The following is a 27,361-nucleotide window of genomic DNA, read 5'->3' as shown; positions in this document are numbered from 1 at the left end:
AGACACTTCAAGACCAACATCTAGAAATCCTTTGGACTGCCCCTCTGGACTCAAAAACTGAGTTTATAATCTGCTCCAACTACTAATTTTTGTTTTTCCTTTTGTTTCTCTATAAATCTATGTCTTTTCCTTTGCAGATCTCTAACCTCCCAACCTCTAACACAGATCGCTCCACAGCCACCAACTCAGCTTCTGGTCTGTTAAACTTCTTGGGAGGTTTTAGACGGGAAGAGAAGGGGTGCAGACTACACCACTGTGGCATAGGAATTATTTTGAGCTGAAGGCATTTGGGAATCAGTAGATGTAGGAAGAAGTCCTTTTTTCGGATGTTCCTTCATCAAACTATAACCAGAACCTTCTAAAAGAACTCAACTGTCATAAATCCTCTCATTTCGTACCACGCCTGAACAGACATTGCCACAAAACTATCTTGACTCCATCTATTCTCCTAAGGGCCCATTATCTTTCCTAAAAGTTATTTGTTTTCCTGTAAGTGCCGTTTCTCCCCCTCCCCTTTCCTTATTAAGTCCCAAATTCTGCCTGGAGTCACATTTTTCTCTTAACTCCTGTAGGTATGTGAACAAGAGCCTGCCTTTCCCCTCTCCAGCAGGAGGAACTGAGACCAGTGGCCTGCTCACATAACTTCAGCACTACTGGCAACTTATTCCCATCCAGCAACCACAGTTAAACATTAAAATTAACGTTTCCTTCTTGAAGAAAGTGTAACAATTTAAAAAGCAGCATTGAATTTTTCCAGTTAGATAGTTCATAACCATTCTTTTTTTCTTTCTTCTTTCTTTTTCTTCTCCATTTTATAACTCCTCCCCTTCCCCCACCCCATGGGCTTAACTACTTTTAGCCAAATTGTGGTCATTATTTCCAAATGTTTACAGCATAGTGAACAAGCTGTAATTTTAGACACTCAAAACAAAAACAAAAAAACCAAGACAAAGTGATCAAACTAATTATATTATGGCACTGATATGATGTAAGATGTAAGACAGAGGTAGATCTGCAAATCGCCATATAGCTGCAAATTCCAATATAACTGGTTCTCCTCGAAACTTCAGTTTTACACAAATGTTTATCCAGTGGCACATCATAATCCATGGGTTAAAGGAGTTTCTTCAGTCATGTAAATGTGGAATTGAGAGCTAAATCTGCACACTTAGCAACCAGTAATTTTTTTTCAAGAGCAAAGTAATATGGAACCCATAAAACTCATAAGAAAACCTTAAAGTAAATTATTAGACACTTTTAGGGGCACTGGCTAAATTCAGAAGGTGTTTGCATTAAAATAGAACTTCGTTTCTGCAGGCATTTAAAGACTTTCATGTATGTACTATATACCTGAAATTTGGGTCTTTTGATTTTCATTGACTCACACCTCTTCTTCTTAGTATTACTAAGAAAAACCTTTTAGTGTAGGGAAAGGCCAGATTAACAGTCCTGGAAATTTTGCAGGAAGGTTTTTTTTATAGAATTCTGCTAAACCAAATACCACTGTTTGGGGTCCTCATTTGTAGATTATTCACACAAGTGTTTTTCCAGTTAATGATCAATTTATATAATATCACAAAGATTAAAGAGATCACTTCAGGTGGTGGCAATGTTTCATGAAAGTACCAAGGTGGGGAGGAGTAGGCAGAATGACCAATCTGATGAACACAACCACCTTTCACCTAGTTTTCCCTTAAAAAAAAAAAGTCTAATTGCTTTCAATTTTCTGAAGTGAAAATGGCAGCATAAGAAAAATATTAAAATGTGCAAGCAAACTGCCTCTTTCACATCCTCATAAAATATTGTTTTCTAAAATATAATGTGCTGTAGGGCTCACAGATGAGCACCTTTCGCATCAGGTGATATGCAAACAAACCATTATTTGCTCAGTAGGAAACAGGTTTGTTTTTGTTGCTTTTTGTACACTCTAGTTAACAGGAAGTCTTCTAAGAAAATAAAGGGAAGGGAGCAGGGTAGTAAGCCAACCCTGTAATGCCCACCCAGAATCCTAGAAGGAAAAAAGCCATTGACATAAAGACGATTTAGCAAATATCCTGAAGGTCAGCAGTATTTCCAAATACTATCTGTGGCACAGATACAATGCCTTGGGTGTGCTAATAGTTAGGCTGCTAAAAAGAGAGCCATGTGGGGCAAAAACTAACTTGGAAAATGAAAGAGACTGGATTTAGTCCCCTTTTGCTAAACACATGTGAAATATTTCACAGCTATCTTCACAACAGAAACAAAGGTCTTTGAAAAATTGGCCATAATGTCACAAGTCGCCCACTGATGTGCTTCTCCAATGAGGTGCTAGACAACTTTAGTCAACAACTGATGGTTGAAATGCTCATTCAACAAACTGCTCTGAAGGGCCCCTCTCAGGGTGTGCTCCCGATAATCTTAATCTGACTTTAATACTGCAGCACCTCCATCTCCCAGTGTTTAGCAGCATCATCATTAAGAATGTGCCTCTGTTTCTATATAGATTCTGTATGCAGAAGTATATCTTGAAGGAAAAGTACAAAAGGCAATGGTGTGGAACAAATGGAAGTCATTAAAAAATGTAAGATGGCTGACAGCCTAGGTAGCTGCACATGAAATGTAGCCAGAAGTCAGAATCTTGTGGGAAAAGAAATAACAGTCTATGGGCTGTGTGTTGGAACTGTTGAGTTTCATGTTTTCCTAAGGCACGACCACAGTTGTGTTACATTTATGTTTTGGCAAGTGTTTTTCTAGCTAGAGGGTCATAAAAGTAGGTGGAATCATCTGCCTAATGGCATGATAAGGATGATAGCATTTGGACTAAAACTAAGGCCAGTAGGTGAAGAAAAAGGATAAAATTTGCATTGGTTTTAAATTTGTACTAAGGCTACTTACTGAATACTGGAAAAATGACAGAAGTGTTTAATACCTTTGCATAAGAAAATGTTTCCTTTTGAAGCTGTAGCTCAGGATTTCATCTGGGATAATGAAACCATGTGGTAAAAAACACTCTGGAATTTATAATAATGAATAAGCAAGAAGAAGTCATAAAAATGCTAAATGGTGTAGACTACAAATATGGTGATATATGAATAAAGGGGATCAAATAGAATTTTAAAATCCAGACAGGTGTTATGTTTGTGAAAAGTGATACAATTTGTTATAATTCAAATCTAAATTAGAACTGGCTGCTTTACAATGAGATTTCACTGCTGTTTTTCAGCAATTTAACTTTAGGGAGTTCTGTTACAAGTTCAAGTAAGTTAGAGCTGTTCTCAAACCTGAAATGAAGGAGCAGGTATTCTAATAAGCTTTATGTAAATAGGATCCTGGTCGTTTGGCTCTAGGTAACCCAACACATTTCTCTGGGCGTAACCATGACCTCTCTGAAAACTGGAAAATATTGCATAATCTAAAAAGTCAGAGTATAATGACATTCACTGGTAACTTCACATAAATTATGCTAGGAGGATGGAATACGGGTAGACCAGACCACCAATCATGTTTGCCTAGCCATAAAAACAGTAACAAACTTAAAGATCTGCAAAGATCAAAGGAAACTGAACAACCACCTTTAACTGTCTGGGGATACAACATTGTATAGGTGTCCTCAGAGCCTTCATAAAGGTTGCAAGATGACCCTCCTACTCTGACTGACTGTGGCTAAACACAGACAAGCCAGAGCTGGGATGTGATAACCCAATGGCAGGTCTGAGCTTGCTCATGACACACTCTGAGTAGCACAGAGGCAGCAGTGAAAAACTACCAGAATCCCACTGATAGCTCTTTTTCTTCCTTTTTTTAACCTTGGAAAACCATCCATGAGGCTACTTTGACAAAAATATAAATCAAGGCTGACACAGCTAAGGGCTGGCTTATAGCTGGCCATCTGGACATGGGGTTTGCCAGTCTAGCTGCTTTCATTATTTAACCAAATATTATGAAAAGTATAGTTCACATGCAACCCTTGTCAAAAAAGAGGAAATGGTAAATTTCCTGTTATAAGCACAAACTGTTAACCTGTTATGAAAATCCCAATTTTTCTGGCATTCAAGTATATATAGATATATCGTGTATGTTTCTTTTTAAACATCTTAGGGTGAGGAGGAGGACGAATGAGATAATGACATAAGCTAAACATCCAACAAGCCCCATTCCTCATTCTCTGTGTGGCTGACAGTGTTAGTCAGAAAGCCACTTATTTGCCGTGATAGTCCTGATATATTTGAACATGTAGATCTTTAAGGATTTCCTTATTCATTTGGCTGGGCCTATGGTAGGTGCTTTTTTGTTTTCTTGGTGGAATAATTCATCAGTGCTTTCTGAGAGGCTCAAACAGGATCACTGGCCAGATTCCGAAGAGAAACTGTTTGGAAACAAGTTGGAACAAAATGAAAGAAGATAAAAGTGTTCCATATATATCATCCCTGAAAAATGAGAAAGAACCCGTGGGCTGTGACTGCAGTGCTTGGTAGGTTTGCTCGTTATTGTCCTGGTAGTAGTACCTAAGCACAGCATACATTTTCCAGGCTTGCAACAGATCTCAGAAACTATGTTCTTTTAATGTATTTAAATGTATTAAACATCTACTTTGTCAAGCATGGAGCTGGGCATTAAAATCATCTCAGATCCTTAAAACAACTTGGCAATGTAGCTATTAACAGGTCCATTTTATTGTTGAAGAACTAAGTCTTTTAAAGGGAAGAATCTTGCCCAAGGTCACAGAGCAGTAAGTGGGAGAGTTAAAATTTAAGAGCATCTGGTTCCAAAACCTGTACTCACTCCATGACCTCTCCATCCCACCCACTTCCTCCATCCCATCTTCTCAATATCCCCCCTCTCCCAACACACTCACGCTATGAAGTAGACTTACCTTCACTTTTGGCCTATATCTCAGGTAAAGTGTTCTTGTATATATACTGAAAGAAAAGGGGAGGGAGAAAGCTCTTCAGACTGATTTTTAATCCATGCAAACTGGCATACTGACAAATTTAACCATAGTGCCTATGTATATATAAAGAACAAGCAACATTGGTATATTTTTTTGTTCTCTTAGCAACCATTTTTTTGAGCACCTACTCTGTGCAGAGCACTTGGCAAGATGCTAGGAGGGGAAACAGAGAAATGATCAGCTCTCAGACTGTGACTGTAGAATGTTTGCAGTTTAATAGGGAGCATTTCATTCATGCTTTATAGGATTCATATCACAATTGCCAGTGTCATCTTTGAAGATATATGGTAGTAAGTGTTAAAGTAGAGTATTCTTTTTTTGTTGTTTTGTTCATTCTTACCTGAGGATATTTTTTCCATTGATTTTTAGAGAGAGTGGAAGGGATGGAAGGAGGGGGAGAGAGAGAGAGAGAGAGAGAAACATTGATGTAAGGGAGACACATTGATTGGTTGCCTCCTGCACCCACCCCAACCAGGGCCAGGGATTGAACCTGCAACCCAGGTACATGCCCTTGACTGGGAATCGAACCCTAGACCCTTTGGTGGGCAGGTCGACATGCTAACCACTGAGCAAACTGGCCAGGGCTAACGTAGAGTATTCTTATAATATTTTGAAAATGGTTATATCCGCTCTACAGGTTTCCAATACAGGTATAAAATAAACAGGAAGGCAATGGAGCCCTTTTCATAGTATCCTTTAAAATGAGTCACCTCTGAAGATATCAGAGTCTAAAATCAGTAAATACAGCAAAGGTAAAGTTAAATTTACCCCTAAAAATTTCATTGAACTTTCCATAACATACAGCATACATAGTTTTTTGTATAGTACACTATTTAAATGTATTTCAATAGTAATATACAGACTATTATGTGTGCATATGCAAGCCATAATTTTATAGTATGAAAAATTTTATCTTTTAAACAAGGGAAAAGGTAAAAGAGCATGTATAGTTGAATTTGTGTAATTTAATGTGGCTATAGTGTCACTGTACCCCAAGCTAGAACTGTAAAGAGGAACATCAAATATTATGAAGAATACTCTACTGTCTTAAAATATAAAACCTCGGACAGTTTTTCGGATGTTAATCTCTAAAAGAAAGCTGCCACCTTTTCCCTTTTCTTTAGGAAAGAGTCCTGGACTGAGGCAGAGAAGCCCTGAATTCCAACCCTTGCTCTTACCTCACCACTGCCAACTTTTAAGTAGCTACACTAGTGGGGCAAGCACTGGACCCAGAGCTTTCTACACATTTCATCTTTAAACAACCTACTAGGTGGGCATTATTATTCCTGTTTTGCATATGAGAAATGATCTCAGAAAGGTCAAATATTCCTTTCAATGTGCCACAGCTAGTAAATGCTAGAAATGGGACTTGAATTCAGGTTCTGTCTAACCATTAGCCAATATATTATATTCTAACTGGCCAGTGACCTTGACCTTGAGCAAATGACCTTGCTGCCTCAGTATGCTTCACCATCAAATGAAGAAGTTAAATTAGATGCTTTCCAAGGTTTCCTAGGTTGTTTTGTGGAGACAAAAACTCTGGGCTCAAATCCAGGCAATGACACTAAGATCATGTGTGAAGTACTTGACTTTTCTGAGCTTGTCTTTCCTCAAGTATAAAATAATACGTGTCTTATAGCACTGTCATAAGGATTAAAGGAAGTAATATACACCAAGTGCCTAGCCCAGATGAGGTTCTGAGCTTAAAATTCAAACTTTTTATTATGGAAAATTTAAACCATAAACAAAAGTACCTATTACATTAAGTTGTTAAAAAATCTTATCTTCTCATATTTGCAGCATCTGTAATGATGTTTCCTTTTATACTCCTGATACTGGTTATTTATGGTTTTCCTCTTTTCTTCTTGTTGAATCTTACCAGCTATATCACTTATTAAGTTATTATACCTCAGCTCCAAATCCACCCTTCTATATTCTGTTTGTGATTCAGGAGCTGAGACTACAAACCGTACTTCTGCATTGACAACTGTTCCCTCATAGGCTCTGCTAAAAGAGGGCATTCAAGAGAGATTGCAAAGCCGGAGGAGAAAGAAGGGACTTCTTCCATCCTGTTTTATTTTGATGAGGGGCTGTTGACTTGTGGTTCCTGTGAACAGCATCCCAACAACACTTCCTCACTGTGGCAGCAGGACTTTGTAGCAGCAGTCCCTTCTTCAGAGGCCTGGGGTCCAGCCTGGGGTCTCTCCTCTGAGCTCAGAAACCAGCACCAGCTGAGAAGTGTCTCCTCTTCAGACTTGAGTTTGGAGACCCGAAATTGTTCAATACTCCTCCCCTCAAGAGATAGGATCTATGTCCCTCCTATTTAAATCTGTGACTTTGACCAGCAGAGTAGGGTGGAAATGAGACCATATGAACTCTGAGACTAGGTTATGAAAGGCCCTGCTACTTTTGTCTGATTCTCTTGAGATGTTCCCTCTGGGAGAAGTCTTCTGCCAGGTATGAAGGCTGATTACACTGAGGATGAAGTCGCCTGCCCATGAGGGCAGCTCTAGTTTATAGCCACAGCTCCAAGGTAACAGCCAATATCAAATGACACCCCAATATAAGTGAGCCCTCTTGTACTTCTATTCCAGCGGGAGCCTTCAGATGTCTGCAGCCTGAACTGACATCTGACACCAACCCTATGAGAGACTCCACGTGAGGACTGCCTAGCTGAGCCCTTCCAAGTTCAAGACCCAAATTCAAGACAATTGTGAGCAAAATACACTGGTTTATTTTAAACTGGTAAGTTTGGGGTTGTTGTGTAACATTAGTAACTGAAATATGCTGCTCCCCCTCCCTACTTTTTTTTTCTGGAACTCCAATTAAACATATGTTAGACCCTCTCACTTCATCTTCCATTTCTCTTAACCTCAATTCCATATTTTTTGTCTCTGCTGGATTTAAGTAATTTTTTCCTGATCTGTTTTCCATTTTACTAATTCTTTCTTCAATTGAGTTTAATCTGTTATTAGTTCTGTACAGTGAGTTTAGCATTTTGGTTAGTATAGTTTTCATTTCTAGAGATTCTATTTGGTTCTTTAAAAATTTGTTTGAAAAAGTTTCTTTTTCCTTGAACTTATTTTTAAGTTTGATTTATTTCTTCAAGCATAGAAATTGCATTATTTTTATAATCATTGATAATTCTAATTTGTGATATTTTTACTGGTCTCTTAAAAATTTTTTTTAAATCTTTACCCAAGGATATGTTTATTGATTTTGAGAGAGAGAGAGAGAGAGAGAGAGAGAGAGAGAGAGAGAGAGATATGAAGAGAATGCAACCTAGGAAGGTACCCTGGTTTGGAATTAAACCCACAACCTTTTGGTGCATGGGACAATGCCCAACCAAATGAGCCACCTTGGGATTTCTTGTGCAGTGTTAAGGTGCTAGTTTTTCAATTATTGGGTTCACTTTATAGTTATTCTTGTTTTTCCTTTTCTATCACGTCAATTTCCCCAAGCATTTTCTTCCATATCCCTTCCCTTTTAAATTAGATAGTTCCCATGTGCTATGGACTAAGAATCCAAATAACCAATGCAGTAAGAAGTTGCAAAAAGTAAAATAAACATACTTGGAGACAGAGTTTAAAGAGCTCTTCCATGATTAAGCTCTTCACAGCATGAATTCAACGTTCCTATTTAGCTACTCAGAAGTCTTTTTTTAAAATATATAATTCTCAGGTAGTTAAATTTTAGATAATTCAGGTTATCTAAACAAGCTGACCTCCAGATAGGTGAAATGCAAATGTTATTTTGAAGAGATATTCTAAAAGTTTCACTTAAGTAAATTTTCACATTGGTTTAAAGAAAAAATTTCTTCCCCTGCCTACAAATATTTCAGCTCTCTCAATTCTTGAGAAGAATTTGAAATTAAACATAGCCTGATCCACTGGTAAAGAGACCAATATATACATAATCATTAATTAAAGCAATTAACAATATATACTATGTGACAGGCATCATTCTATCCATTTAGGAGAGTTGCAGTGAATAAGATAAAGTTCCAGCTGCTCTCAAATAATTAACAGTCTAGTTGGGGGAGGTAAACAACTAAATAAACATATAACTGGTTATAAATACTTTAAAGGTTATAAACACAACCCGATAAGGGGACAGAGAGTGATATGGAAGTATTATTTGGATAGGGTGATCAGAGAGAATTCTGATGCCATTGTTGTTGTTAATGGCTGACCTCCGATAGACTCTTTATTAGGGGAGCAGGGAAAGCAAAGTGGCAACCAATTTATTTAAGCAGGGGACTTCAGGTACTCACTTTTCCAGTCCCCTACTCAAGGGATCTGAGTGCTTTTCTTTCAAAGTTTATTTTTTAATGCTGATCAGTAAGAAATTGAAATATTTATACACTACTAGTACTAAAAAAAGTTTATATCCTACTTGCATTAAAATGTAAATCATGCATCTGAGGTTAGTTAATACAACTGTCTTACTTTAAGGATGAGAAAACTGAGCTTTAGAAGGGAAGGGACTTGCTTAAGGTCACCCACCCAGTGGGAGAGGCAAAGCTGGAACAAAAGTTCCTGATTCTGTCTCCAACATTTTATATATACACCATCATATTTAAAGAATACAGAAAAAACACTCCAAAACTAGGTTTTAAAAGTCTATTTCCTACCTGAAAAGGATGTGAAGATAAGAACCAAGGCCAGTTAAAATATGCCACCATGCATGAAACTGTGTGGTAACACCTACGATAGGTGGTACCTTCTTTCGAAAGTTCCTGTGAGGAGAGGGGGGGAAAATCACCATGTTAATTTTTTAAAATATTTAGCAACTAATGCTGACAGTTTTAGAGCATTTTGAAATGCCATTCTCAAAAATGGCAGTTACTTAATTTCCTCAAGTCTGCTGCAGTCTGCCATACTATTTTGCAAAGTGTATTTTCAGGAATAGTATTCCTTGCAAAAGTTCTGAAGAAATGACTCTGTGGTCAAAACAAAAGTGGGAAATAGTACATAGTTTATTGTTCTGTTAGAGATCTATGATGCATATTAACAGATTAAAAACTTTGAAAAGTCCTACCCTAACTTATAGAGTTCACCTTCATTTTTTTTTTCAGGTAACCTACTTACCCCTGGAACCCTTTATTTAGGTATTATCTTATTAATACCTTATAGGACAAATGTTTCTCGGAGCATACTTTGGGAAACACAGGTCTACCTAGCATGCACTTAAGGAACTAGATACATGCTTTTCCTATGTCCTGCATACAACCATCACCTTAGAAGTGTACCACACAGTCTATAAAGTCCTTTGGTATCTATTATTTCACTTCATAGTAAGTCTCTGAGGTAGCTATTATTAGCTTTGCTTTACAGATTAGGAAACTAAAATTCAAAGAGATTTCTTCCCTTTTTTATTGAATTTATTGGGGTGACATTGGTTAATAAAATTACATAGGTTTCCGGTATACAATTCTATCATATATCATCTATACTGTATTATGTGTTCACACCCCAAGTCAAGTCTCCTTCCATCAGAGATATTAATTGAATTGCCCAAGTCACTCTGCTAGTGAGTGGCATAGCCAAGTCTAAAATTCTAGATTTAAAAAAATATATATATATCTTTTTATTGATTTCAAAGAGGAAAGGAGAGGGAGAGAGAGAGAAAAAAACATCAATGATGAGAGAAAATCATTGATTGGCTGCCTCCTGCATGCCCCCTACACCCCACCCCCCTCCCCACAACCGGGGCATGTGCCCTGACCGAGAATCGAACGGAATCAAACTGTGACCTTCTGGTTCATAGGTCTATGTTCAACCACTGAGCCTCGCTGGTCGGGCTAAAATTCTAGATCTTTTGATTAGATATATTAATATTCTCATTTATTAGAGGGAAAAAATAAACATGAAACATCAAATTATTTTTCTAGATATCCTATGAATTTTTGAGACAATTACCATCTAATTTTGAGACAATTACCAGCTCTAATTGGGTTTCTGATGGGTATTACTGACTCAGAACTACTCAATTAGATCTTAGTTTTCAAAGCAAGGTGTATTACTTGTTTGCTTCTGTACATTAAAGTCTACATTTACTTATTTAACTTTTTATTATGAGGAATTTCAAATGTGCAAAAATAGGCAAAATAATAATGTACCCATTGACCTCAGAGACTGAAAATGTATCTTACCTCAGTGAATCACAAAAGATGTTATCTACATTCCATAATAAAAATCCCAATAAAAATACACCCAAAGATGTATAACCCAGTCCTCTAAGCCATGGATAAACCCTGTGGAAAAATTAAAAAGCACAATGAAATTTTGCTGCGTCATGTCATGATCAGAGCTTGAAGTAATCACTTTCATGAGAAGGAAAGGTTTTTGTTAGTATTAAAAGCAAACCTATCTATTAAATTATCTAATACATTTGCCTATTACATTTAGTCATTAAAAGGTACTGAGAGAGAATGTGCTTCTAAGACTTGGCTAGGTATGGTGTATCAAGAAGATAATGTAAAAGCCCCCAGTAACTTTATCAGTCCCATGGAAGTGCAAGGGGAGTGGTGGAACATAATTAACATTTAGTCACCTGCTCTGTGTCAGGCACTATACTAAATTAGATACACACTACACACACACACACACAAATTAAATCTTCAAATAAACCCCATGAAGCAGGCATTATTCTTTTTACTTCACCAATAAAAAAACTGAAGCTTGGTGATTTACTCAAAATAGCAGCTTATATGTATACTAGAGGTCCAGTGCACAAAAATTTGTGCACTCGGGGGGGATGGGGGGGTCCCTCAGCCCGGCCTGTGCCCTCTCGCAGTCTGGGACCCCTCAGGGGATGACCACCTGCTGGCTTAGGCCCGTTCCCCAGGGGGATTGGGCCTAAGATGGCAATCAGACATCCCTCTGGCAGCCCGGCAGCCATCGGGGGATGTCCACTTGCCAGCGGGGAGCAGGCCTAAACTGCATTCGGACATCCTTAGCGCTGCTGAGGAGGCAGGAGAGGCTCCCACCACCACCACTGTACTAGCAGCCATCAGCCTGGCTTGTGGCTGAGCAGAGCTCCTCCCATGTGAGAGTGCACTGACCACCAGAGGACAGCTCCTGCATTGAGCGTCTGCCCCCTGGTGGGCAGTGTGTGTCATAGTGACCAGTGATTCCCAGTCGTTCTGCTATTAGGGTCAGTTTGCATATTACCCTGTTACTATATAGGATAGAGACCTGGTGCATGGGTGGGGGCCGGCTGGTTTGCCCTGAAGGGTGTCCCGGATCAGAGTGGGGGTCCCGCTTTGGTGCCTGGCCAGCCTGGATGAGGGGCTGATGGCTGTTTGCAGCTGGTCACACCCCCTTCAGGGTGGGGGTCCCCACTGGGGTGCCTGGCCAGTCTGGGTGAGGGGCTGAGGGCCGTTTTCAGGTTGGCGGGTGACTGAAGCTCCCAAACTCTCCTTTTTTTCTTTTTAATTCTGGGATTTATTTACCTTCTATGGCTGTCACTGGAGCTGAGAGCTGGCTTTAGCTCTGAGGCTCGGCTCCAGCTCTGAGACCTCAGTTGCTGAAAGCAGGTATCTGGGCTTTGTTTAGCTTCTATAATTGAAACACTGTTGCAACTCCAGCTCTGAGGCCCGGCTGACTGAAAGCAGATTTCTGGGGATTGTTTAGCTTCTATAATTGCAACATAGTTGCTTAGAGTGCAGCTCAGAGGCCGGCAGTGGCAGGCGGGGAACCTTGGCTTCCTCCATCACTGGAGCAAGCAAGCCTCCTGTTCACTTCAGCTGCCTGGCTGCCGGCTGCCATCTTGGTTGGCAGTTAATTTGCATATCGCCCTGATTAGCCAATGGGAAGCGTGTCGGAGGTATGGTTAATTACCATGTTTGTCTATTATTAGATAGGATTTTGTAGCTGCAATGAGGTTTCATTGACGTACATTAAAATGAATATATTTAAAGTGTACATTTGATGAATATGTTTATATGTATCCATGAAACCAACAACACACAAAATAATAAATATATCCATCACCTCTAAAAGCTGAGTCTGCATTTTTTATAATGTTGTATAAATGGAATAATACAGCATATCTGCTGTATTGTATGTGCTTTTTCCACTTGGCATAACTATTTTGAAATTCTTCCATGTAGTTATGTGTATCAATACTTCAGTTACTTTTATTCCTAAGTAGTATTCCACTATATAGATATACCACATTTTGTTTATCAGTCCAAATATTGGTGGCTATTTGTGTTTTCAGTTTTCTTTGCCATAACAAAGCAGCTACTACCATTCATAAGTAAGTCTTTTTATGGACATATGCTTTCATTTCTCTTGGGTAAAAAGTAAGGAGAGGAATGGCAGGTGAATGCTAAACTTTCTAAGACTCCACTAAACTGCTTTCCTAAGTGATTGTCTGTTTTCCCAAGTGATTTTACATTCCCATCAGCAGTGTATGAGTGTTTTTTGTTCTATATCCTCACCAACACTTGATATGACATCAGTCTTTTTAGTTGTTCTAGTAGGTGTACTAGTATAGTGGTATCTCATGGTGGTTTTAATTTGCATTTCTTTAATGGCTAATGTCATTGAGCATCCTTTCACATGTGTATCTGCCATCCATCTAACTTCTTTGATAGTTTGTTGAATCTTTGCCCATTTAAAAAATTGTTGTTTGCTTTATTATTGCATTGTAAGAGTTCTTTATATATCCTAAATGTAAATCTTTTGTTGGATATATATTTTGCATATACTTTCTCCAACTCTGACTTGCCCTTAATTTTCTTAAGTGTCTTTTGAAGAACAAAAGTTTGTTATTTTGATGAAGCTAAATTTATCAATATTTTCATTATAGTTTACACTTTTTGTGTCCTATTTAATAACTCTTTGCTTAAGCAAGCCTGAAAAAACTTCTGCTCTATTTTCTTCTAGAAGTGTTTTAATTTTAACTTTTACATTTAGGAATTTGATTTACTTCTAGTAAATTTTTGTAATGGTGTGAGTTTAAGTTAATTTTTAAAATAAGACTATCAAACTGTTGAGCACAATTTGAAAAGATTACCTTTTCCTCACAGAATTACTGTAGATGCTTATTCAAAATCAGGGCAGTATGGATTCGTAGGTCTATTTCAGAATGGGTCTATTTTTGGATGTTCCATTGATTTATATTTCATTCTTACCAGTAATACCACAATGTCTTAGTGTGGCACAGAGCAAAACAAGTAGTATAAGTCCTCTAATTTTACTGTTCTTTTCAAAAATGTTTTGGCTATTCTAGATCCTTTGCCTTCCTATGTAAATTTCAGAATCAGTTTCTCATTTTTTACTCTAGAATTTTTAAAAGGCTTTAATATACTTGTACATTATAAACAAAAGGTGGTCATCATATATAGCTTTCCTCAAATTTCTTTAATTTTGAAACTCTTGTCTTCACATGGTGCCTATTAACAACTTGCTTAACGAACTAGTATTCCTTGTAATTATACCATAATGAATGTTGGGTTATATAGTTTTCAATCAATAAGCCTGTTGGAATTGGGTTTTATGTATTATTTCAATTTAGGCTATAGATTTATTGCCTGAATGTACTCTAATCATAGTGTGATGATACAAACTACTTACCATGTAACAATATAAATTGATCGAAGTACTAATGTGAAGACCAACATTCCATACATGACCTAAATAAGAAAGGAAAAAATGTTACTAAAATCATTATTCTTTGGCGAAGAAAGTATATTTTGCCTACAAAAGTAGCCCTCCCAATTAAATGTAAACATTTATTATCTTTGATTACATTTTAAAGAACAGAATTTTTAAGAATATGTAATTATATTTTTAAGAGTCATGCTAAGCTTTGAGGAAAACTTATGAGCCTGTTTGTGAATAACCAGCATCAGAAGTTCTGTGTCCATTTTAATTCTTATGTTATGTGAAATATTAAATATCTGCCGAAACCTGAACAGATACTATAATTTTGCCTCACACTCCCTAGATCCTTCCCTTCTCTTTAGCTTCACTTTCAGCAACTGATTCTATTTCCCAGGTTGCAGGCTGAATCTCCAGTAGGAGGCACACAGGAGGCAGTCGATTGACGTTTCTCTCACATCAGTTTTTCTCTCTCTCCCCCTCGCATTCTCTCTCTCTAAAATCAATAAAAACATATTAAAAAAATTGGTCAGATTATGTAAACTTTCTAACTCTGCTATCTCGCCTACAAAATGAAGATGATAATGTCTATACAGTTTGTTGTTATTTTTATGATAATAGGTAAGTCAGTCCATATAAACTACAAAAGATACACAATACTTAGTACATAAGAGATATTAAAAAATGTCAGCTTCTTTTGCTTCTTTTCTAAGTGTGCTTACACAGTAGTTTCTTCACATCTCTAATCTGTAATTAAGTGGCATAAGTAGAATATAATAAAATTTAAATAAATCTGCCTAAGTTCCTGTCTAGAACCAATCCATGGGAGACATCCACTTTGGCAAGAAGAGTTTAGGTAATAGTACTCTCTGAGACATTAGATGAGATCTCACTGTGATACTCAAGTACTGATTTGTTAATTAGCTGCTTAAAGAGGGTTAACTAACTTCTTAAATGTTCTCTTAATCTATTCTCATAGACATTTTTTACTTATTTCCTTATATAAGATATATTGATGTATATACTGAATGTGGTGGCTATGTAATTTGTGTATTTTACACTTTGCAAGGCTATCAAATTAAATAAAAGCATTTGGCTCTCTTTTGGAGATGTTTGGATCACCTTACATTTAATACAGTAAAGTAGAACTGGTATCAGGATTTCTCTCTGGGAAGCTAATCTGATTAGCAAGACAATCATCCTGGTTATGGTAGATCCTTTTAAAATGTTTATTAGCTCCTTCTCTCTAATAGTATGTCACTATTTATCTCTCTAGGCCCAACTCAAACATCTCCTTTCAGAAGCTTTCTGTGATTATTACAGGCAAAATTTTATGCATGTCATCTTATATCTCAACTAGAAGCCCGTTGCACGAAGATTCGAGCAATAGGCCTTCCTTCCCCTGGCTGCTGGCACCAGTTTTCCTCTGGCACCCAGGACCCAGGCCTTTGGTCCAGCTGCAGCGAAGCTTGGCTTCTCCGCTGCGGCCGCAGCGAGGCGTGGAGAAGCCAAGCCTCTTCAGTCTTCAGTCCAGCTGGGGCCTTCAGTCTTTGCTCCATGCCTTTGTATGCAAATTAACCGCCATCTTTGTTGCGTTAATTTGCATAGTCACTGATTGGCTGGTGGGCGTAGCAGTGACACCAATTTGCATGTTTCTCTTTTATTAGTGTAGATATGTACTTTTAGTATCACACTGTATTGTTTATTGCCTTATGCTTTTTAACTTATATTAATTATTTTATTTTTAAATATATTTTATTGATTTTTTACAGAGAGGAAGGGAGAGGGATAGAGAGTTAGAAACACTGAGAGAGAAACATCGATCAGCTGCCTCCTGCACACCCCCCACTGGGGATATGCCCGCAACCAAGGTACATGCCCTGACCGGAATCGAACCTGGGACCCTTCAGTCCGCAGGCCGACGCTCTATCCACTGAGCCAAACCGGTTCGGGCAATATATTAATTATTTTATATTATCCTTGTGAAGTAATACTTCTTTTTCTGAACATTTTACAGATAAAAAAATTGAAGAATAGGCACATCAGAAATTTGTCCATGGATAATAAAGTGGCAAGAAATCAAAGTGGTAAGAAATCAAGATTCCAAACTCTCAAGCCAAAGCTCCTTTAAATTGGACAACGTTGCTTTTCCCTCCTTTTCTATTATATTTAAGATCTTGAAAGTTACTGTAAATCTTGTCACAAACTCCAAAACAATTTTCTACTTAAAAATTCCAAAACAACCCAGCCAGCATGACTCAGTGGTTGAGGGTCAACCTATGAACCAGGAGGTCTCAGTTTGATTCCCAGTCAGGGCACATTCACTGGGATGCGGGCTCGATCCCTAGTAAGGGGTGTGAAGGAGGCAGCCGATCAATGATTCTCTCTTGTCATTGATGTTTCCATCTCTCTTCCTCTTCCTTCCCCTATCCTATCTAATAAAAGAGTAATATGTAAATTAACCATCACTCTGTGACAAAGATGGCTGCGCCAATAGTGGCCAGGGAGGGATGCTGGCGGCGTCACCCTGGCAATGCGAGCCCAGCGTCTGTGCCCTGGCCACGTGGAGGGAGGGCTCGAGAGGGAGGGGAGGGGCCTCTGGCCAGAGGCCAGGGCGAGGGATGCTGGTGTTGTTGCAGGCCGGACTAAGGGACCCCTCCCCCCCGTGCATGAAATTGAAATCAATAAAAAAAATAATGCGGCCTCTGAGTTGGGAGCAGTGAGAGAGACACAGAAGCCACATGAATTATTTGTAAATGTTGTTTTAATAAAAGCAGAGCTTTATCTTAAAAAAACAACAACACAAAAAACCAAACACATCAACAGTTATATGAAAGAATAAAAACAATACTCCAAACTCAAATCTTAGAAAAGTTTTCTTTTACTAATGATACCCAGAAAATAAATAGGGATAAATGTTTTTAGGCCATAATTACAGATAGTTTTGATTATAATTACTTAACAGATCAGCACAGGATATTCTAGATTAGATATTTGAGGCAGAGGCCACTTTAAAAAAGCTTTACAACAGCAATAGTGGGTCATTTTCCCTAACCTGTTTTTTAATACTGGAGTAAGTAATAATTTAGCTACATGCAGTAGAAGCACTTTTGTTTGTTTGTTAATCCTCACCAAGGATATTTCTTTCCATTGATTTTCAGAGAGAGTGGAAGGAAGGGAGGGTAAGAGAGAACGACACATCAACTGGAAAGGGAATCCTGCAACCCAGGTACATGCCTTTATAAGACATATATGTTACAAATATTTTTTTACAAGTCTATTTTCCTGACCAGACAGTGAGCACCTTGAGACCAGCAGCCATATCTTATTTGCCTTGGTATAATAATATTACTTAATGCTTACTGAGTGCTTACTATGTGCTAAGGGTTTTTTATAGGCATTATCTCATTTAATCCTCAGACAACTTTAGGAGATTATTATACCAATTTTAGGAGGCATAATAAACTCCTTAAGAGCAGGGACCTCTTTATTTCATTTATTAATATATCTCTTGTGACTAGTACAGCACCTGGCACTTAAAAAGCACAAAGAAGTTAAGTAACTTGTCCAAGGTATACAGCTAGTAAGTGGAGAGACTAGATTTTTAATCTCTAAGCCTAGGATATAAGCCATAGCTATAAGCTTTCATTCTGTCTCCCTTCCGATCAGCAAACATTACCACTCTACACAGAGAAGAAAATATTTATTACTGGAAAAACATGTGGAAATTACAGCATGAGATATTATATGAATACTAGAGGCCTGGTGCACAACATTCGTGCACTGGGGGTGGTGGTGGGGGTGGGTGGGTCCCTCAGCCCGGCCTGCGTCCTTTTGCAGTCTGGGTGAGCCTCAGGGGATGTCCTACTGATGGCTAGTGGGCCTAAGCTGTAGTTGGACATCCTTAGTCAGCCCGGCTTGTGGCTGAGTGGATCTCCCCTGTGGGAGCGCAATGACCACCAGGGGGCATCTCCTGCTTTAAGTGTCTGCCCCCTGGTGGTCAGTGCGCATCATAGCAACCAGTTGTTCCACTGTTTGATCGATTTGCATATTACCCTTTTATTATATAGGACTAGTGCCCTGGTGCACGGATTCATGCACATTGAAAGGAAATTAATTAGAAGGTGGCTGATGGGGTGGGACTGGGTGAGATGGGCTGGACACGCTTGTGAGTCAACCTCCCATGGTCCCTCCCTGGCCGGTTGCACCTGGGGCGGCACCGTGGCTCAAAGTAAGCGGGGTCCCTCTGGGAGGTGGGGTCCCTCGGCCTGGCCTGTGGGGATCAGGCCGAAACTGACTGACTTCCCCTGAGGGGTCCCAGATTGTGAAAGGGTGGTTCTCGGGTTACGCACCCCGGAATCGAGCTCCCTCCTCTTTAGTTCTGGGGTACATCATCCAAGAACTGTAGCTGCTAAGTCACCACAGCTCCGCAGCTCCTGCATTGAGCATCTGCCCCCTGGTGGTCAGTGCATGTCATAGCTACCAGTTGGAGCGTCTGTCCCTTGGTGGTCATTGCACGTCATAGCTACTGGCTAGACTGTCAGACGGTGGCTTAGCCTTTTATATAGATAGTTACTTTTTAAAAAATATATGTTTTATTGATTTTTTACAGAGAGGAAGAGAGAGGGATAGAGAGTTAGAAACATCAATGAGAGAGAAACATCGATCAGCTGCCTCCTGCACACTCCCCACTGGGGATGTGCCCGCAACCAAGGTACATGCCCTTGACCGGAATCGAACCCGGGACTCTTGAGTCCGCAGGCTGACGCTCTATCTGCTGAGCCAAACCAGTTAGGGCAGATTTTGTTACTTTTATTACATAAACATAATGTCAAATAGATCTAAAATATAAAATGGAAAACTGGTCATAAACTTACAAAAATTAACCTCAAATTTCCAAATTTTGTTTTTTTGTGGTTGATTTTTCTTTCTTGTAAAGGCAAACAAAAATGTTATAAAAATGGAACTATTTTTAATATAAATTTTCTACAGTGTCAATAAATCTTTCTAAACAATGACATCACTTTAAGCTATAATAAACAGGGAAGTGAGTTGAGGGTGTCCTCTCCTGTAACATCTACTATGTCTATTTTCAGCTGGTCTGTAGAAAAGCAAGGCAGAATAATGTGGTTTTGGAATTTATTTAAAAAACAGATTTTGGCCCTGGCCTGGCAGCCTCAGTTGGTTGGAGTGTCGTCTCAATACTCCAGTTGCAGGTTTGATCCCTGGTCAGGGTACATTTAAAAATCAACCAATGCATAAATAAGTGGAACAACAAATTGATCTCTTCCATCCCTCCCTCCTTCTCTGTTTACACATAAATAAATAAATGTATATAATCCAATATCTCTGTTTAAATAAATAAATAAAGCCGAAACCAGTTTGGCTCAGTGGATAGAGCGTTGGCCTGCAGACTGAAAGGTCCCGGGTTCGATTCTGGTCAAGGGCATGTACCTGGGTTGCGGGCACATCCCCAGTAGGAGATGTGCAGGAGGCAGCTGATCGATGTTTCTCTCTCATCGATGTTTCTAACTCTCTATCTCTCTTTCTTCCTCTCTGTAAAAATCAATAAAATATATTTTTAAAAAAATAAAAAATAAATAACAATAAATAAAAAACAGATTTCAGTTAGATAATTATTGTCTAGCTCCAGTTTAAAATGTTATAGGTATATTTACTTATTATATAAGCACAAAATAATCTAAAACTACAAAGCTTCTGACACTCCTGAAATATGTGCTTATTGATTTATTTTTATTTGTTAGTTTGTTAAAAGAATGGTGACAGGAGTCAAACAAATCTAGATTACAATCCTGGCTCTGCCTCTTAATAACTATGTAACCCGGGGGCAAATTACTTAATATTTGTGAGCTCATTTTCCTTCTAATGTGGATAATAAGCCCTAATTTGTAGGACTGCTGGGGAGATTAGTCTGTGTATCAATGAGCATAGTGCCAGGCACATGGTGGCACTCAATAAACAATAGCTCTCTTTAGTTAGGGTCTGCTACTTTATTTCATTCTGGTTTCATTATAAATCATTATTTCGTCCAGCAGTTTCCTGTGTTTGCTTCCCTCAATTTAAATAACTTTCTACCTCAAAAAACTTACAATATATTTTAGGAGGAAAATATTCAAGGACTTTTCACTCTACCTTTTCTAGAAAATAATGTCATAAAAAGATTTTATATATGTATGTGCAGAAGGCTTCCTTTTTTTTTCTCCTTATATGAGCAATGTTGCACCTGCATTACTGACTACCAACAGCCAGGTGGACCTGGGCATTGACTGTTCCAGGTAGATTCCTGTTACCTACAGCTGGCTCCTGTAGGCACTTGAGTTTGCAACCTCTGTATCTGCATATTATTTATCAGAAAAGGAAAACACAAAGCAGGCAAGTATTGTCAAATGTGTAATAATTTTTAAGAATTACCTGATGGAATACAGGCTCCTTTACCTTAAGGTAAACCTGCAAAATATTGAAACACATGTGAATGAAATGCATGATGAAGGGGAAAAGAAAACTTATTATAACAATTCTGAAAATTCCAAACCTCTCCTGCTTCCCTAGTCCTGCTACTCAGATCTGACTCCAGCCACATAAAACCAATCAGATTAAGTGGCAATGCCATAGGAGGGCTCATCCCTACAGGTGGGTCTTTCCCAGTGCTAGCTTTACCATGGTCAACTACATGTTTCAAAATTGTTGTGGATGCCTCTGGTCTCTTGGCCTCTGCATCAGCATCAAGGAGGGGCAAAGATGCATGGATACTTATGACAGCTGAAGAGGCTATGCCTACAACCCTGTAGCAGACATGTTCTACAGTATAGAGAGGTAGAGACACAAATTGAATTTCAGACTCTGCCACTTACTTGCTGCAGGCTTTGAGTAAGTGGCATCACAACCAAAAGACTAATTTTTCCTTATCTTGATAATGGGAATAATATTGGTGACAAATAAGCTAAAATACATGAAAGGGCCCTGGCCGGTGTGGCATCATCCCATGCACCAAAGGGTTGCTGGTTCAATCCCTCATAGGGGGCATGCAAGGGCAGCCTATCAATATCCTGCTCTCACATTGAAGTTTCTCTTTCCCTCTCTAAGAACCAATAAAATATCTTTTTAAAAGGGCATAAAAGTGTCTAGCATAGTAGGTGCTCAAAAAGTGAAAACATGAAAAAAAAAATCTCTGCCCCAGCCAGTTTTGCTCAGTGGATAGAGCATCAGCCCATGGACTGAAGGGTCCTGGGTTTGATTCTGAACAAGGGCATATACTTTGGTTGCAGGCTTGATCCCCAATCCTGGTAAGGATGCATGCGGGAGGCAACCAATCCATGTGTCTCTCTCACTTCGATGTTTCTCTCTGTCCCCCCCTCCCCCGCCCCCTTTCTTCTACTTTATAAAAATTAATGGAAAAATATCCTTGGGTGAGGATTAATAAAACAAATTTCTTGTGTTTCTGCTTCCCAAAACTTCTAAGTCACTTGCCCAGATGTCTTCCCAGTTACACAAACTCTAGTTTTAGGCTCCACTGTCATATGGGTGGTTAAATTCAATGCCTATTCAAGATTTAGCTTGCACTTGCTGTATTATAGGAGCACTCCTTTAAAATGACATGGTAGAGAGAATCAAAATTTAAATAGTAACCTTGAAATGACTTCCATCACTTACAAGATAATCAATGAGAGAGAAACATTTGGATACATTTGGATACATGATGAAGGGGAAAAGAAAACTTATTATAACAATTCTGAAAATTCCAAACCTCTCCTGCTTCCCTAGTCCTGCTACTCAGATCTGACTCCAGCCACATAAAACCAATCAGATTAAGTGGCAATGCCCAGATGTCTTCCCAGTTACACAAACTCTAGTTTTAGGCTCCATTGTCATATGGGTAGTTAAATTCAATGCCTATTCAAGATTTAGCTTGCACTTGCTGTATTATATTCAAAGCCTTCCATGATCTCACCCCTGACTTTCTGATTGGCTTCAGTGCTTTCCTCTTGTCTCTTTTTTATTCTAGGCTCCAGAAAGTACAGTGTTTCCCCAAATATGCTGGTTTCTTGCTTCTGTATCTTTAAACATGGCTGCTCTTCACTTTGTTCAGAAATCCTCCCCTGCTGGCAAACACTCATCAGTTCAAACTATACCTCTTTCTTGAAGCCTTTTCTGATCCTTTCTCTGTTCAGCAACCACTCACCTTCCTCTGTACCCTCACAGTCCATGTACACATGGTTCTATGCCTATGGACAGTGTAATAGTCTATTAGAAATGCTTCACCACACTCTTGCCCAAAAGCCTGGTGAACTCCTACTCATCAGTTAAAACTCAGCCTAAATGCCTTTTCTATGGCGCTTTCCTTGACCCACTCTAGAAATCTTCATCTTCATTGATACTCCTTCATCTCATCCTTATATGACTAGTTTTTACCTCTGTTATTGCAATTATTATCTTTTGAAGCAATTCTTCATTTACACGTTTGACTTCTGTATTAGAATGTACTCCTCAAGCAAAGCAACTGCTCGCAGTCATCTTTATATTTTCTACTGCCTGATATGATAGGTTTGCAATAAAAGTTTGTTGAAATTAGTATCTAAATTCAATTCACTTGAGGAAAAAAGACACTTAGGTAGGCTCAGAAGTGACCAGCTATCTCAACTTATTAGGAAAAGGTTTAAAAATAGTCATATTAGACTCAACAGAGCAGAGCAAATCTCTCTCTCTCTTTTTTTTAACAAAAAGGAGACAATATATCCATCCATAAAAAGAAGTTCGCTTCCCCCATTTCTACTAAATATTAACCTTTTGATTTTTCCCCATTTTTTAAAACCAGAGTTTTAAAAAGTTGTTTCAACTTTTTGTTGAGAAATAACACCTAAATGGGAAACAAAGAAGCAGTAACTGTGAGTTTTCTCTAGAAACATTTCAATTTGAACAGCATGAACCAAACACTGGAAGCAAAATGTGCCAAACTCCATAAAAGGTTAGTTCACATGCTTAATCTGTTAGAAACAAAATATGACTTACGGTGGTTACTATTAAACTGAATAGAACTAAGATAAAAAGCAGATGGTAGTTTACTGAGTTCTTGGTCTTGAAACATTCAAACCTTAAAAACAGAGAGAAAAAGAAAATTGCTTTAGAGTATATAACTAGAAAAAGAAATAGAATGCTGTTGGACCACTTACACACAATCTCTGGGTCTAGTGATGCCCATCATTTCTTCCCATCCATACTCTCATCTCAGAGAACTTGGACTGTCTACAGCCTCCAAGAGGTTGGGGGAACAGGAGTAGGCACCTTATTTAAACTGGACCAATGAGAGGCTCACCCCTGAAAATTTGGTGTTTAGAAGCTGGAGACCGAATCAGTCAAGTGTGGAGAGTCAAAGTATAAAGCCATAGGGATTCCAAGTCTGATGTAGACAACAGGGCAGCCAAACTGAATGAACAAGCAGACGATGAGCAGAGAAGTGGTCTGCAGGGAGGGGGAAATAAAGCAGACATAAAGACTTGAAGCCATGTGGAGAGGAAGGAATGGAGAAAAGAGGGAGGGAGAGAGAGAAGCTGTCCTTCCAGTTTAATGAGGCTCTACCTCCTGATGTTGGGTCCCACATAATTTCCTCATGTCCTTACAATAAATAAATCCCTCTTAACTCAAACTAGCTTGAGTATATCTTTCAACTAATGATCCAGGAACAACATAGTATTATAGAAAATATCACTATATTATAATCATCTTTTTACTTATCTGTCTCCCAACCAGACTGTGAATTCCTTGAGTGCTGGGATAAAACCTTTTTTCCATATATCTAGTCACTAGGATAGTATCTGACAGAGGAAATATTCAGTAAGTAAGGAAATATAAACAAATATACGGCCATCAGTTAAGTATCCAACCTTTGAACCCATGTTTTAATACAAACAGCAGGAGACTTCTCTCAGTTCACTAATCAATTGGCTGTGGGAATTGGACTCAACTCCTATTTCCTTCTCTGCAAAGAAAGGTGGTGGCCCAGATGACTTATAAGATCTCTTTTGTCTTTAAATTCTGGAACTTGATGACTTAGTAAAAAGAGCTCATCTGAAAGTATTTTTCTAGATCAGGGCAATTTCTCAGCCTAAGCCTGTTTGTTTTTTTTTGTTGTTGTTTTTTGTAAATAAAATTTTACTGGAACATAATCACATCCATTTGTTTACATATCTTCCATGCTGCAACAGCAAAGTTGAAGGGGTGCAACAGACTACAGGCACACAAAGCCAAAAATAGTTACTGTCTAGCCCTTTACAGAAAAAAATTTCAGAACTTTTAAAATAATATGTTTTTAAATTGTTCTGAATTTTGCATACCTTTAGAAGATATTCTTAAGCTAGCAATGATGACCATATTGAGAAGAATCAGCCAACCATCACATAAAGGGCTCAGGGGCTCAGAGACATGTTAAGTATTAGTGCTGGGGAACAGAACATATATTTAGAAGGTAAGGTTGAAACAGGCTATAAAGCCAGGATGAGTGGAATAGGAAACTGAGATAGTTAAACAGCAGTTTGCAGCCATTTAGAAAATCTACATGCCAAGCAGTTTGTAGCCACCTAGTAAATCCCATATTCCCTAAATCAAGGACATTTAAAAGCAAATGGTTTGAACTTCTCCTTCCCAACCAGAGAGTAAATAGCTTAAATCAGCAGTTGCCAACCTTTCGGACCTCACGGACCACCAGTGGTTGGCGACCGCTGGCTTAAATCACCCTACTCAGGGAGACAGCAGAATTCCAATTAGTGCCATTTGCTAACCACACCCAAGGACAGATGAAATTAAGAAAATAAATCTCATTTTGGTACATCAGCATAAAGCTGATGACTATCCTACTGAGATCCCCCCATTCACCCAGCCTTTAAAATCCCTCAAAACCAAGGTCCCAGCACATGCTCTTCCTCCCAGGAACATGCCCATGCCTCCCCCATCCCTTCTTTCCCCACAAGCATGCATCTCCTAAGTTGTAAGGGAACCCACAAGGCTTGCAACCAGGGCAACACTGGGCAGTGGCAGTTCATCCTGGGCAAATCCCTTGAACACGACACCCAGGCCCCCTTTTTCTGACTTCTTAGTGAGCCAAAGCAGACCAGCCTTGGCTCATTTCACCAGCCCTTTCTTGTCTCACTGTCCCGTTTTAGTAAATGTCCTCTAAAATTCACCTGGACTCGTGTTGTGAAATTTTTCCTGCACGAAGTCAAGAACCCACACACTACTGGTGAGCCCTAGGCAGACCTGCTCAGGGACAGGTCCCCTTTCCAGTAACAAGGTTACTAAACTTGTAGTTCAATTTCTAACTCTGACACTTACTAACTACATGACCTTAGGTAAGTCACCTAAGCATAAATTCTGCTTTCTATCTGTGGACTAACAGGGGGCTCTATGGAAAGTACCTTCCCAGATGATTTGATCATAAACTCCTAAGTGGTCAGGTCATGGTGGATAGTAACGCCCCAGGCATATAACTTTTTAGTAAAGGTTTTTTCTTTGCCTTAAGCCCTGTCCATTGTTTCTGTGCATCTAGGTTAACACACCTTTGAAATAAGCCTAACCACTTTTAAGAAAGCACATCATCTTAACTATCCAATTCCTGCCTTGCTTTCTCCCACTTTCCTGTAATCTTCTTTAGTTCCCTCCTTAATTCCAAATGCATAAAAGAAACTGCAAAACTATCATTCTCTATAGCATTTGAGATCTTGCTTCCCAGCAACTGTCCTCAGTTTTGGCTCAAACTCTTATAAAAACTTTCTACAGACTTGGACAAACATAGGGACAATACGCATTTATCTTGCACAACTGTGATAATTAGAGATGACTGATGATCTGGTATCTCTAGAACAATTACAAATACAAAATAGATAAAAATTATTTTTATGGCACAATATATAAAATCTTTACCTAAACATGTATACATTTATAACTCAAGGAAAGGCAAATTATGTAAGTTATGTCAAATTTAAGTAATAGTCTACCTAAATTGGCTATAGGGTATTGATATCACAAAAATTAATAAACAACATTATTTTAACTTCCCAGAGATTATACTCTACATCAAGATCACAAATATTATAATCTTTTACACTATTATAACCTCTCAGTAATATTAACTGAGTTAGTTGTATAACTCAATTCACTATAAGGCCAATGAAAATTTTAAAATATATCAAATAACTAAATTTTAAACTTAAATACTTACATGCAGTACACAAATATACAACTGCTGTAAATCATTGGGAGTTCATCCAATAGCTATAAGAAACAAAGACAGATAACAGGATGTCAATACTGTAGAGTTGCAATTATTATGCAAATAAAGTAAAATTTCATGATTAAAATGGTCACCTCATTATCTAATATCTTTTATTAATTCTTTTATATATTTATCATTATCTAATCTATCCTGAGTGTGTTTATTTTATTGTTTTTGAATAATCAAGCGTATCCATTCACCTATCTGTCCTAATGTACATAGCTAAGTAGAATGCAGGATGCACTGGGCAGCTCAGATCATTTGGCAATAACAAACTATAGTATCACATTTCCAAGAAAGTATGATGCTCACCATCTAGAGGTCTATGGGTCCTATCAGTATTCTTTTGCATTTCTGCCCTTTTCTATATCACCTAAGATGGATAAAATGTCCACTAATATACATAAGAAGAGGTATTAATGGTCGGGAAAGTCATTTAGTTAATCTAAGTAACCTATGCCTCTGAAAGATAATGTTATTAGCAATAATAATAATAATGATGATTATAGCTATTATGTATTATATTACAAG

The 27,361-nt window shown here is 38.4% G+C and overlaps 1 protein-coding gene across 1 annotated transcript in view; it reads right to left on the bottom strand.

Annotated features, from left to right (window-relative positions):
- Positions 1 to 948: 948 nt before the first annotated feature.
- Positions 949 to 27,361, bottom strand: part of ACER3 (alkaline ceramidase 3) — an 85,963-nt gene continuing 59,550 nt past the window's right edge. The window contains 8 exon segments of the mRNA XM_006109640.3: positions 949 to 4,348; positions 4,856 to 4,901; positions 9,567 to 9,671; positions 11,088 to 11,189; positions 14,521 to 14,579; positions 20,980 to 21,015; positions 23,575 to 23,656; positions 26,777 to 26,829. Coding sequence (XP_006109702.1) covers positions 4,295 to 4,348; positions 4,856 to 4,901; positions 9,567 to 9,671; positions 11,088 to 11,189; positions 14,521 to 14,579; positions 20,980 to 21,015; positions 23,575 to 23,656; positions 26,777 to 26,829 — 537 coding nt within the window. The 3' untranslated portion in view covers positions 949 to 4,294.

Source organism: Myotis lucifugus, unplaced genomic scaffold (genome assembly GCF_000147115.1).
Source record: "Myotis lucifugus unplaced genomic scaffold, Myoluc2.0 scaffold_86, whole genome shotgun sequence".
Lineage (NCBI taxonomy): Eukaryota > Metazoa > Chordata > Mammalia > Chiroptera > Vespertilionidae > Myotis > Myotis lucifugus.
Note: the sequence above shows the minus strand (reverse complement) of the source record. Positions and strands in the feature narration are given on the sequence as shown.